The sequence below is a fragment of the Cylas formicarius genome, unplaced genomic scaffold, assembly GCF_029955315.1.
Source record: "Cylas formicarius isolate icCylForm1 unplaced genomic scaffold, icCylForm1.1 PGA_scaffold_3__17_contigs__length_32017465, whole genome shotgun sequence".
Classification (NCBI taxonomy): Eukaryota; Metazoa; Arthropoda; class Insecta; order Coleoptera; family Brentidae; genus Cylas; species Cylas formicarius.
In genome coordinates, this window is record NW_026844326.1 from 17,812,345 (window position 1) to 17,827,204 (window position 14,860).

Genomic DNA, 14,860 nt, shown 5'->3' on the forward strand with positions numbered 1-14,860 from the left:
GGTTTAACGACGAAGTTGAGTTAAAAGAGGCTGTTTTAGCTCATTTTGCAGACAAACCAAAAGAATATTTTTTTAAAGGGATTGAGTTGTTAATAAAGAGATGTAATAAGTGTATTGAAGTTAAGCGGGATTATATTGAAAAACAATAAAAAATTGTTACTCTACTTTGTTTCTTTCATATTCAGGCCGGGAAATTTTGTAATGCGTCCCCCATAATGTTCGGTACATATACATATACAGTATTCTTTTATCTAACCCCACTTTTACCGATTTCAGGTACAATTGTTTCAATAACAAGCTATACATGCTATATAAATAAATAGGCTTGTATTTAAAACTTCGAAACAAAAGTTCTTATTATAGTTCGCCCACAATACACCGTTTTTTCGAACATAATCCAGTACTTAACTTTTGTAAATTTTTATCAAGGCTTAATCACAGGCCTACCTCGCTTGGGTTTCTCTTTGTACCCCTCAATAAATAGATTCGCAATTCCACAATGATGTTCCAGAACCGTACTTCGATTTTTCCAACTAGAAGCAGACATTTTTTCTACTTCACATCTAATTAATTCTATTGCCCCAGAACGAAATTTCGGCGAGGTGTTGTTTCTTCTTAAACTGGGTTTCAGCTGTCCCCATATCAGTCTCATCGAACTTTGAATCATTGCTTCTTTGTCATCTTTTGCAGAAAACATCAAAGCGTTATCTTCCCAACCAGCTTCAGAGCCTCCATGTGGTACGACAACTTGTTTTCCCCGAGAAACTGGAACATTCAACGAACACTTCCTTCCAAAAAAATTTCACAACTTAAATTACAACAGTCTTCTTGTTGGCTAAAATGAGATGTTGTAAAAACGGTATATCTATCTGTGAACTTTACTACTGAAATTTTAACACATACTAAAAGTCGAATGTTTACACTGTTTTAAAGTATTGCAGTATTTTAGCACATTGGAACTGTACTCTTATTTTGTTTTTGAATGAAAAACTAATGCATTGATTCTCAATGTCAATTGATGTTGAAGTATGAATGACACTGGAAACAAATTGTTTTGACCCATTATCAAGTCTACCTGGGTTTTTCTCATAGTCCATCAGAATACGATACTTCATAATATACTATCCAAGAGGTTGATAAAAGCCACTTTAGTTTATCAAAATGTTGCATACTATATATTACATAGTTGTGCCCATAAGTAAAATACATTTTTACAAAACAACAATTAGATTCACTGAGTGCTGTGCGGTCACAAAAAATTGACAAACGTCAAAATACCGCGTGTTTCAAACAACCCGAAAATATCCGATCGATCCTAAACCATGACTAAAGCACCGAAAACGTCCGAAGTGGCCAGCCATAGCGTATAGCGATAGGGTAGTTTAGAGTAAGGAATAGAAAAAATAATAATTCTTAATATTACGAAAACCACGTGTAGTTTAAAAGTGACCAACCCCATAAAATAAGTATTATTATTGAACCAATAATGAAGAAGAAAGAAAATTCGGATTTTCATTGTCCATACTACCCCCTAGCAAAATACATTATTAATGCTCAGAACAGAAGCCACTGGGAATATATATGAGCAGTTCCCTAAATAATAAAACGGTGGAAACTTAGCGTCTGGAAGAGAGTTAAAAAATTATTAATCTAACGACTATAATTTCAGTGACCCCTAAGTGGCGAAGCAAAAAGACGACTTATCAAAGCGTTTTTTTATGAGGGTCATCTCGTGGAATTTTCAGGACTCCCCCTGACAATTTTTTTATATAGAAAACAATGAATTTGCGTGTAAGCCTCTTGTGTCTTCGATCTTTCCTCAATTAATTTTGTTTCTTGTGTTTTTATTCGTCGATCCACTAGATCCACCCTCGATATTTAAAGTATTTTTCTCAAAGACGACATTTCAAAGGATTTCCACTTATTTATTAAAAGAGAAAAAATGAAAAGAGTAAATTCTTCCTTTACCTGGTGTATACGCCATTTTATTTGAAGCTAGAGATGCCGTTGGTCATTTTTATCACCAGTAGGTGGCATGTGCGTCACTATGCTTACTGCGTTACTATGTTTTTGAAAGTTATGAGTTGGTTGCCATCTTATCCTTGATTTGTCATGATGTCTTACGCCGGTCTTCATTCTTCTTCAAAGTTTTAATTGACGATTATGATTCTGTGTGCGATTCCTCTGCCTTAACTCCCTTTGATTGCATGTAGAATACTTGTTCGTTATATAGGTGTTACACTCAGTTCGCAATTTAATCAAAGCCAAATTCAGTTTAACCTAATATACACATTTAATATTCTTAATTGTTCAAATGCTGAAGAACGCTATATATTGGCAAATTATTATTTTTGGTTATATATTTTTGTTGATTATATCCTTCGAAATGCACAAATCGAATCGAATTACAAAAATGCCCTTGGTAGATGAAAAGTTTTTTTTTTCATAAGCATACTTTTCCATGAAAGTGAAGTGAAGCGAAATGGAAATCTTAAAATCATCATCAACGTATTTCTTGTTAGATTTAATATATTATTTTGATATGGTTCCTTAGAATTGAATTTTATAAATCTTTATTTCGGGACTGCTCTTTTTTTCAATTTTACACGTCACGTCACATATATAAGAAATTCTATATAGTTAATAGTTACTGCCACTTTCAGAGCATTATTTCAAAATGACTCGGTCTTAGCTGTAGAATTAAAATTTTCATTTCAAAGTGGAACAAGTTCTCCGAAAATGTTTAATGCTTTTTTTCTCATTTGATAAAAGGGCGAGATTATTTCTGACGGAAAGTTCCATCAATCAAAGTCCTTTGAGGATACTTATCAGGTTAACAAGACTTAGGCAAAACCGAATTTAAATCCTATCCGGAAAATCACGCCATACTTGTCCCTCGCTTAGCCGAATTTTTAAAATTAGATTTAGGGACGTCGAATATTAAGTTACGCTTTAAAGAAAAATGGATCTAAATTGAAAGAAAAATGTTGCGAACCCTAATAACTATATCAAGTCATTAATGTAGTTTAATTTATTTTTAAATAATTACGAAGTTTTGAATTATGACAATATTCTCAAACATTTAAAGAATGAAAATATCTTAGGCTTAAATCGGATATAAGAAAAATACCCAGCTCCCATTAAAGCGTTGCAAATAATATACGAATTACAACAATTATACCTTATATTATATTATATAAACTAACTGTACTTATTTAACATCACGGGCGGTATATTTAAGTATTTTTTCAGTAACGAATAAAATAATAAGAAGTTGAACACATTTAAACAGTACAATAATGGTTTAAAACATTTATGGAATATGGTAGACATTGTTAACTATAGGAAATGGAAACAAAGCAGAGAAAATATAGATTCAATTAGCAGTTAAATTTTAGAACAATACGTTGAGTTTTGCGACCCTCGTTGACGTGTTTAACACTTCATATTGCTGAAATAATGTGAGGAAACAACTTTCCTTGCACGCGAACACCAACTCAGAAAGATTCCGGGCTCGCATGCAAAGCTGTAATTTTTGGTTTTTATCAATTTCCCAATAAAAACGATCGTAAATTCTGATAACTGTATAAGACCTATTTTAGGGTTTTCACGATATACTTGACTTGGGCAAGTGACAAGTTTATTTTTATCTTATTACAGTTCAAAAATAAAACACAAATTTAAATTTAATAATTTATTTTTTTGTACTTTAATGAGTTCGGAAGCGAAGGGATGTTTTTGTGTCCTTTGAATTCGTTGAATTGTTCTTTGAATCTATTATAGTGTGTACCTTTTCCTTATGAATGTTGTTATTTTTCGTTGCACATTTTAGAGAGGATAAAACTATAGGGTAGCCATCAGAGATCTTAGAATGCGTTAAGATTCGAATAATTTTTTTATATTCCCGATTTGCAATTTTTTAAAACATAGGATTTGTTTGTCAGTACCAGATGGGCATAGCAATTTACCAGTGATTTGTGCAAGGAAATAATGGCAATTCTCCATAAGGAAATGAAAATTCCTTTATCGCAACCTTTCCGTGCAATTCGACCGTGATTTCTTTAATTTTAATGACAATGATATTTTAATTGCAAGATCTAACGGTCAAGTTTTGGTGATATTTTACAAAAAATATACCTAAAAAATAAACTGTCGATTATCAAATTTGTACGAGTATACCAGTCATAAATATCCCCATTGCTAAATGCAAAATGATTAACGTTTTAAAAATCATTTATACTTTACTAGCTATACATTCGTTAATCCAAGTCGCACCAACACCGATAAATCCAAATACTGTCCCATATATAGATCGAACACGTATTAATAACGCATGCATTTTTGCAAATACGCATAGACTGCAATAATTCCAGACAAAGCGCGCAACCGGGCATAAAATTTTCACAGCAGGTATCACGCTGAAGGCACTTAAATTACTCTGTAGCTCCCATACGTCAATAAAATATGAGAAGGTTTGGCAAAAATTTAATACATCGTAATGAAAAATTCTTGGAAGCTTGTTAAACGGATTTGTTCGTTTTTCGTAAATAAAGTTGCTCGGAAAATTTATAGCACATATATTTCAACGATATGATTGAGAAAAATAAATAAAATATATAGAAAAAGTTACATTTTTACTACAACTTAGCAATTTTAATCACTACTGTTGTGAATGGTAAGTTATTAGAAGAAAATCACCACGATTGGAAAACTAAGCTTTAAAAGAAGTAAGGAGAGACCTTAGTTTTTGTTATTTATATAATGCAAAAAAAACTTCAAAATTATTTTTTAGAAAATTCAATGGCGTCCACTGTCTCACAAAATATGTGAGATTCCTCACGAACATCTGTGAAAATAAAAAGAAATGTGGTTTTTTTAAAAATGCCGCGTAACGGGTAGTACATGTGTACCAAATTTTAATAAAATAACTAAAGCGATATGCTATTGGTCAGAAGAGCAATACTCTCGAAACACACACAAACTTCACTTTTTTATTATGTCTATTATTACATTTATGATTTTATCAAAAATAGTAATAATTTCTGTTTCTGTGCCACTAAAAGAAGCAATTCAGTATTGATCTAAAAGTATTAAAACATGCCACACTTATTTTGACACATTTTATGTAATAACTTCATAAAATGATACAGCATCCCAGCAAAATATAGTTAATTCCCAAGATCCATGCTTTTTATCTCCAAAATACTTCAAAAGACCTCTAAAGTAGAAAGATTTAGAAATGTTCGCCGTTTAAAAAAATATTATTACGTAGATTTAAAAAATATTTCGAGTACATGCGGCAAAGCTACCCCAAATACCTTAGAAATAAAGATGATAGCTTCCTATGGCCGCAAATCAAATTTTAAATGCTCTCTATATGCTTCCAATAGGTTAACGAGTTTGAAGAACCCTGCGTGCATATTCAGTGCCAGGATATGATTCAAAATTGATTACACTAAATTAGACTGATTAGACCAAAAACCTTTCTTCCAGAGGGGATCCTTCGTATAATGAGGATTGAATGGGCGACAAAGTTTTCGCCGTTTCATGAGAAACATTTCCCCAGCTGGAAGGAAATATCAAAAATTTCATTTCAACTTTCGAAATGAAATGTTAAAAACTTTAAGCGGTCAGGGTGAGTGCTGTTATTACTACAAGGTAAAATTTGAAAAAAATTAAACGTAAAAAAACGGTCGCATTAGTAAAACCACGGCCAGGGTAAAATCGATAACAATATAATTTCCACGTCGCGATAAACATTGACAATATCAACACAATTACTGGTCGTTTAAGCGTTTCTGGCAAGTCCGACATGTTTGGATATTTTCATTTTCGGTGGCCGCCAAATGGATTTAATTTATTTTTCATGTGAATCCTTAATCGTGCTCCGTAAAATAAAGCACACCGTAGTCGGATGACACTGATCGATAACTAATGGATATTGAAATAGGTGGTTGATAATCAATTTCAAGAATGTTTTGAACGAAAGCAAATGAAGTAAACCAGGAAAATATCATCGATTTTTCCAAGGTTACTCATGAGGTGAATAAAAAATTGCTTTTTTCTTGAAACACAGATTTGTGTTTCTATGTTATTTGTCTTTTCAATGTAGGTTCATTTTTATACTGACTATCTTCCTCTCAAGGTGCCTGTCTGCTATGAACGCTGGCGATCATTCTGGCTGTGATAATTTTGTTGGTTGCAATCCGGAACAGTTGTGTGGAACCATGCTGGAACATTGGCTAGCCAAAAGAGTCTCCTGCGTCCCGGCGCTCCTCTTAATGGAATTTTTCTCTGAAGGATACACTGGAGTAATGCATATCCTCCTTTGTTGCAGCATTTCGGTCCATGGTATCTTCAAGATCCTCCTGTGCAGCCAGCATTCACAGGCCTGGAGTTTGGACACGGTTTCCTGTTTTAAGATCCATGTCTTCACACCATAAAGAAGAACCGAGTACACGTGACACTTTAGGAGTCTTTTCTTTTTTTATAATGAGAGGTTGTTGCGTTTGAAAGCTTGATGCTAAGAAAGCACTTTTAGTATTTCCAATTCTGCATCGGATTCCAGGTAATTAAATTGTGAGACTCTTTGGATTATTGTTTGGTTTATGTTCAGATCTGCTCCATTGATGGTGTTTACTGGTGTTTATACCAAGTCCATATTATTTACTTGTTTACTTATTATTAACTTTGTCTATTAGCTTTTGCAAGACTTCTATTATATCCGCGAACACTCTTGTATCATCTGCGCATCGCAGATTGATAAGTTTGCGATCATTTATGGAGACACCTTCATCCATATCTTTTAGTGCTTCTGTAAAGGTACGCTCAGAAAACGGATACGAAATGATACATCCCTGTCTAACACCTCGCAAAATGTCGACCTGGTCACTATGCTCACCAGGACACTGAGGACTGCGGACTGGTTCCAGTAGAGACTAGCTATGTTTTTCAGATCTTTTCCGTCCATATATCTACCATCTGGTCATGTTTAACACGGTCAAACGTATTTTTATAGTCTCTTAATATTGAAAGTTAGCCTGATACTTTAGGGCAGATAGCTTTAGAATTATATATATATATATATATATATATATATATATATATATATATATATATATATATATATATATATATATATATATATATATATATATATATATATATATATATATATATATATATATATATATATATATATATATATATATATATATATATATATATATATATATATATATATATATATATATATATATATATATATATATATATATATATATATATATATATATATATATATATATATATATATATATTATATATATATATATATAATATATATATATATATTATATATATATATATATATATATATATATATATATATATATATATATATATATATATATATATATATATATATATATATATATATATATATATATATATATATATATATATATATATATATATATATATATATATATATATATATATATATATATATATATATATATATATATATATATATATATATATATATATAATATTGAAACTTGCACACTGAATAAGGCCTCGCTTGTGCCTCCGGCGTTCACAAATCCAAACTGATTTGGTGCCATTTATTCTTCGCATATGCTTTACATGCTATTATGAATGACTCATAAGCTAATAGTACAGTAGTTGCCACAGATCTTCGCGCCGCCGAGCTTCTTTGGGAAAGTTAGAAGTTCAGATTTTATCCATTCCACCGGTATTACTCCTGTTGAATAAATGGAGTTAAAAATTCTTGTAACTGCTTTGATTTCATCCTTCTCATATAGCATAAGCAGCTCTTTATCTAGACCTGATGCTTTCCCGTTTTGCATTTGTTGAATGGTTGAAGGAACTTCGACTGGGAGGATTTCCGGTCCTGAGTGGATTTCAATGATAGGCTCTGGTGTCGTTCTTTCAGTATTACATTTCTTGAAATTGGTTCTGATTGTACTTATTGCAAATATAATTTGACTATAATATAATAATTTTTGTAAATGTGAAGTTTCTTGCTACTTACTAAAACTTCCCACAGTTATTTTATAGGAAATAAAATCTTGAATCTTCGGACAGACATGTTGAACTTTGATTTAAAACACATTTAAAAAGGTCAATTAGATGGTCAGGCGAATATTAAAAACCTTGATTAATTTTGTGCTGAATATCAACATTGCAATAAAAAATATTCAACTTGCAGGTATAACAAGATTGCTTTCGAAAAATCGTCACTGGGCGGGGCAAATTCGTAGCGCGTAGCGCGAAGCAGCTTTTTATTATAAAAGGAAAGAACTTCGCGGTTCCGTGTGGTAAAAAGACGCATTGCTTTTCTATCGTGCTCCTGCGGACCACTATGGAACTTTCGCAAAATAGATGTAATTTAATTGTGCATGCACCCTGCATAAAATGTCCTTCACATGTCGTCGAACATCAAATTTATTCAAATATTAAAATTTGCACCAAAAATAGCGTTGTCCTGAAACTCTCTCACGACACGGCTTACGATACTGTTCAAAAAAATTATCTCACCTTTAACGGTTTTTCATTTATCGCCAATAATTTACCCACAAAAACGGAAATTTTTAGGATATTTTAGATTTTTTGCCCATAAACGACACACCCTGTATATGATTCAAACATTGTTCGAAGTAGAGGTTATAGCCCTGGATTTTTCACGCGTCCTGGTTCAAGAATTTTTTGAAAATAGTAATTGGTTTTCGAGAAAATAATTTTTTTCTGAAACCATGCAGTGCGCCGTAATAATCGATGACCTCATCGCGTCTTGACAGCCCCCGAAATAACGATTTCAATATGGATTTTTTCGAATATCCGGAGCAGCGTATGTGATAGACGAAAACCGCAAATACAAAAATTGTAGCTCTTGATGCGGCCTATGACACCGTTTGAACCAACTAGCCATATTTTTTTTACGACTTTTGGTTTGCGGCTAATAATTTACTCTGTAAAAGAACAATTTTCTAGGTCTTTTAGATTTTTGCCTATAATTTGAAAACCCTGTATAAAATCGAATAAATGTCCGGAATAAATGTTATTGTATTGGATCTTCTGCATCTGCCGGTTAAAGAATTTTGCCGATCGGATGAAGGGTCTTGGAGGAAAAAAAATTTTTTCAAGCATATTTAAAAAATACTTGGTAAAATTTGACTGCACCCAATTTCTACCGTTTAAATATGGACATGGACTTTTACTTCCCTGCAAAACTTGAAGTTGATATCTGCAAATTTAGGACACTAAATACATTTCAATACTGTACATACTGTACAATAGGTGAAAACCTTAAATACAAAAGTTTTTGCTGTCTATGCGGGCTATATCGCAATATAAAAGAAACTGAGATCTGAATCATAGTCTTTCAGTTATAACCAATTTTCAGTAATAGGGGGATCCATTTTTCAGTTTTTCTAAATTTGCGGCGCACCCTGTATATTTTTGAAAAATCGTTACGATCAAAAGTTTATAGAGCCGTATCTTCTGCTTCTTCTGGTTCAAGAATTTTTTTGGTCTCGTAAACAGTTTTTGAAAAATGATGTTTTTTGTACTCTTACTCTTACACGTTCGTTTTTTTATTTTTTTAGAATACTTTCCGACACCCAGCCCCCCTATTTTCAATAGGTTCCGTGACGGGGCAAAGCTGCATATATGTGCCAAATATGAAGTCGATTGCTTCAAATATCGAACACTTATCGTGTTTCATAGCAAAAAACCAGTCGAAGAAACAGTCGAAAATCGCGAAGAAATGATAGATACCGGAGTCAGATCAGGGCCATTTCTTATAGCTTTGTAGCTCCAACGGTTTGAAAGTTATTTAGCAAAAACCAAAAGACGAGAACGGAGAACAGAAAACAGAACGGACAACAATAAAAAAAAAATTTTTTTCGACGGTGATCATTCCTGTACCAACAGCGATCCCATAGGGCCTACTGTTACCGAGATATAAAATTTCTATACGAGGACAGATACTTTCGAAGAATTCGATTTCATCGATTTTCGGACGTAACGAGTGGTGGCAGATTTTTCAGATGAAATTTTTGAAAATTAACATAACGTGGATTGTTGTTTACGAGAAATATTAATTTTTGTGAAAAAGTCAGTAATAATTATAGGTTTATTAGATATTATGTTATATGCGAGCAAGTATAGCTATGGAAGAAGAACAAAAGCAAAATCCGCGCAAAAAATAATTACCTACGAGATTTAAAATCAAAAACAAAAACAATTAAGTATTATAATAAGTTATAATTATTAATAACCAATACCAAACAAGTTTTTCTGCATTTTCTTTTAGCACAACATCTGTCAAATATCCATTTAACTTTATTTTATTAAGATTACATTTGTTGCTTTTTTTTATTTTAAATTCTTTTAAAATCCTTTTGCATATTTATTTTTGACAAAGCTGAAACTAATACAAAGAATAGACTAATTTAGAAACCGAATATGGAATTATTCCGTCCGAGAATCTGAAAAAATTATATGTGAGTGAAAAAACTAAAAATCTTCTTGAAATATTATAGTGATATATTATCCAAACAATTCACACTTTTGCATTTCAAAATTTTTCATTTTTTATTTCGCCTTCCTGAACTTTTTAACATTTTAAATCTAACCACTCCCACAAGGTGTACTCGTTGTTAAACTAAAAGATATTAAAATTGCATTTTGTGAACAAAATACCGGCATGTTCGCAGCATTAAATACTCAAGTGAAATTGTCTGATCAAAGCTCTTCTGACAAAAAATGTGGTCCGCGAAAATTCGGAAATTCGTTGGGTCCGAGCACTTTCGATTGAACGATGTAATTTCAAATCGAACAAAGCCAATTTCGAATGATGCGTATAGTCGTAGCGCCCGGTATTTCCTACAAAGAATTTGGTTTTTGATTTATTTCGTTGATCCATAAACAACGAATTTTATATAGCGGTGATCAAATTAATCTTCGAAAATACATGTCGTACGTTCCACCTGCTAACAGATTTTCGCAACTCGATTATTCTACACCACCAAACGATTATTCTATTTCGGGCCGGAGATATTGTCTTTGTGATTTGAAGCCATTGTTTAAATTTTAATCGGGTCAGCGAATATCACGTACGAGAGCACGTATAAAATAATTACGGCCGGGATGATTATAATTTATTCAACGAAGCCTTTATAGAACGCGTGGGCAATGCATTTTGGCAACTATCATCCGAATGTGATTGGTTAGTTTTAGAACATCAAAATAGTCGATACCCAGTTATGAGAAGATGATAATTACGCAAGTTCTCCTTGTAGTAAGTAAAGATATAAACATATTGTACAAAATAAACAAAGTTTTTACCAATATTTTAATATTACAAAAATAAAAACTCCATTATTATTTCGGATGAGGCTCGGAACTCAGAAAAGGAGAGAAATATCAATTTGATGGCTTAATTAAGAGAATTGTATCACTTATCTATCCAGCGTTCCCTTGAAACATTGAAGTTATCTTGGATTTTATGTACAAACAAACCAAAAGCACTCAAGCACCAGGCTATACTTCTAGCAAAATTTAAACCGCCCTGTATATGCTGGCACAATCTGTATGTGCGTATACAGAGCGCAATGCTATGCTTTAAATTGCATCCTATATGTTGAACGTATTCGAATTGCAACATGATGAAAAGGTTTTAGTTGCTTTTGAACCCCAACAATACAGCTTTATTCTTGTGGTTCGTATTACAAACTACCCGTTTATACCCGAAAACATGGTTCGGAAAAACGAAAAAATTCTTCTAAACTTCCTTAAAACATTTTATTTAGAAGTATTTGACAATGATTAAAAAACTGTTCTGATGTATATAAAAAAATGATAAATATGACATATTATTTTTTCCGACTCGAAGAGATTGCTAGTAAGACTAGCCTAGTTTTATACCACACAAAATTATAATTATCCTTGACAGATATGTTCTTAAATTTATGGTATATTATGCAGCCATTGTGGCAAACGGCATTTCAGTCACAAGTTTATTTGGCACAAGCGGAGCGAGTGTTTAATAAGCGAGTGACTTAAAAATATTATCACCAAACGTGTTGCGTACTATATTTTTTCTAAAACCGTCAGTCAAATTCAAGCCGTGCGGTAAAATCTCCGAAAATATCTGACTGTTATCAAATCCGCACAGTAATATCCCGGAAAAGTGTATAATAATGTTTTTAGTAATATTGAGTTTATCCTCTGCGCATTGTATAATACGCTCTATCCTTTTGTGAGGCGAACGGTTTTCAATTCATAGTTTTAACGAGAGCGGAGTTCACATTAGCGCGTCTTGACTATCTACTACTAATTTATACTATGTTCATATATTATAACCGAGAAGAAACACACATGCTTGCAAAGAAAGAAAGAAAAATTGCAATTGCAAAGAAAAATTTTCAGGCAACAAAATAGTATGCAATTAGTTTGATTTTAGAGTTTAATTTTGCAGGTGGGGAGCGCAGGAGTGATTTAAGAATTTGATCAAAATACTACATAATTTTTGCAAAACAGCATGAATACATTCACCGAATGACGCGTAACGTGATCAACGAAATTTAAAAACGTCAAAATACCCGCGGCCCGTGGCTAAAGAACCATAAACGTTCAAAGTGGCTAGAGACATTGAAGTATAAAGCTTATATAAAGCTTAAAGGCAGCCTTGATCAGTACATAATTGGGTATTTTAGTGAAGAAATAGTATATCATGCAACAAGTGCGGTAAACGACATCTGACTCACGAGTTTATTTGACACAAGCGGAGCGAGTGTTTAACAGACGAGCGAATTAAAAAGTGTATCGAACTTGTTGCATACTATATTGTTCGCAAAACAACACTAATACATTCACTGACATGACCGTCAGAATTGACAAACGTCACAATTCAAGCCGTAGGAAATATCTTTGAAAACATTCGATTGCTCTCAAACCCGTGCGGTAAAATCCCAGAAATGTCCGAAGTGGCTCAGATCCGTGGGAAACGAAACTAAAATTGTTAATTAGCGTTTCCCGCACGTTAGACCGCTGTGTAATTAGGCATTTGGCAGAAGGGAGTAGAAAACCATATTTTTTCTACCTCTTCTGTAAAATACCTAATTATACACCGATCTAGCGTGCGAAAAGCGTCACTTTATAAGGTGAGTCAGGAGGTCAGTGTCAGAATTCTTGTTGTTTTGCAAAAGTGTATCCAAAACTAACCGTGGTAGAAAAAGTATAGTATGCAACACGTTTGGTAAACTTTTTAAGTCATATAATATTATTATCGATTTCCCTGCCTTTGTTATATACTTGGGGTTAATTTCCTTGTAGTGTGAATATTTATTATTATATTATTTTCTAAAATAAATAACTAAATGACCAATTTTTATATTTTTATCATATTTAGCACAACAAAACACAGTGACTTTGTATACACAATACAATATTTTAAAACCATAAGTGAATTTAAACAGCTTTTGTCTTAAAAAAGGTAAAATAGGATACTCACCACCTCTATATTCACGTTCAGCGATGTTGTCCTCGATCCTGAATATGTCGTCACCGTTTCGAACGTCGTCTTTCTCGGGATTATCAGTGTCGTCATCCTTTTGAGTCTTCGACGACCAACAGAAGCAGCTGGTAAATGTGCGGAGCATAGCATTTGATTGATTTCCACTTCATTCATATATAAAAATCCACAAACTTTTCTATCGACCGACGCTTTATTACATCACACGAAAACTAAGCGACACTGTAGTAAACGAACGACAAAACGAACTTTTTGGGTCCATTCCACAATACGGTTTTGAAAAATCCTTTATATATATATTTACAGAAAAAATACTTATTTTTCAGCAGCATACTCGGGTGAAACCAATAATTTCATTATTAGTCTTGTATAATGTATCCTATATTTACCTATATGCTTATTTATTGATATAATTTGATAGATATTCGAAATAGCAATAATTGTTTTGAAACGTCTACATTTCGAAAACTAAAAAAGTTATTTGAGCAGGACCCCCTGTATGTGAACATCCATTTTATACGCTTATCACTGCGACTGTTCTTGCTTGTCACTTGTCACTTTTACAAGTTTTAACAAATTTATCTATTTTTCATCTTAATGCTTAATTCATTTCAACATAGTAGTTTTGCAAAAATTAAATCCTAATAGACAGATACTAGTAAAATTTCCATGGCCCTGTTTTAAGATATTTATTAGGTGATTTGTTCATGTTAATTATAATCAGTAAAACCAGACTGAAATCGTGTTTTTTTTTTTTCAAATAACTGAGTGTTATTTATCATTATTGTGTATTCTGCCGATTTTTTGATTATTCAATAATTTTAATAAAATAAGCACCCAAAAATCATAATTTTTGAAAAGAACCTGTTTCGAAAATCGGAACCAATTCTGCAACAGTAGGCAAAGTATGAAAAAATAACTTTACTGTGGTCTGGTTGGAAAAAAAATTATTATGAAATATATATAAATGACATAAATATCACCTAGAAGTGAGGAAAATTATTAGATGATTCGTCATTAGAATTTCTTATTCAACCCCTTTTATCTGCCAATTCATTAAATTATTACCTTTGGTTCCGTTTTGTTTCGTATCGCTCCTAAGAATTTCCATAAAGAACCACTGTCATTTATTAAACTCATTAACCGACATTCATTAAGGATGTGTTTCAAATTTTCCACTATTATTGACTGATTTTAAATTGCCTAACTAGTGAATATAAATATTCATGCGGTTTCAGAATGTTCGAGTTTTTAGAGGGTAAAAATTGGAAATAGGCAACAATTTTTCGTATGGAAATT

General features: G+C 32.3%; 1 protein-coding gene across 1 annotated transcript in view; it reads right to left on the reverse strand.

Annotated features, from left to right (window-relative positions):
- Window positions 1–13,891, reverse strand: part of LOC132699267 (cytochrome b5 reductase 4-like) — a 52,727-nt gene extending 38,836 nt beyond the window's left edge. The window contains exon 1 of the mRNA XM_060665900.1: window positions 13,541–13,891. Within this exon, the coding sequence (XP_060521883.1) occupies window positions 13,541–13,688 (148 nt within the window). The 5' untranslated portion in view covers window positions 13,689–13,891. The remainder of the gene's footprint in view (window positions 1–13,540) is intronic.
- Between the last annotated feature and the right edge of the window lie 969 nt (window positions 13,892–14,860).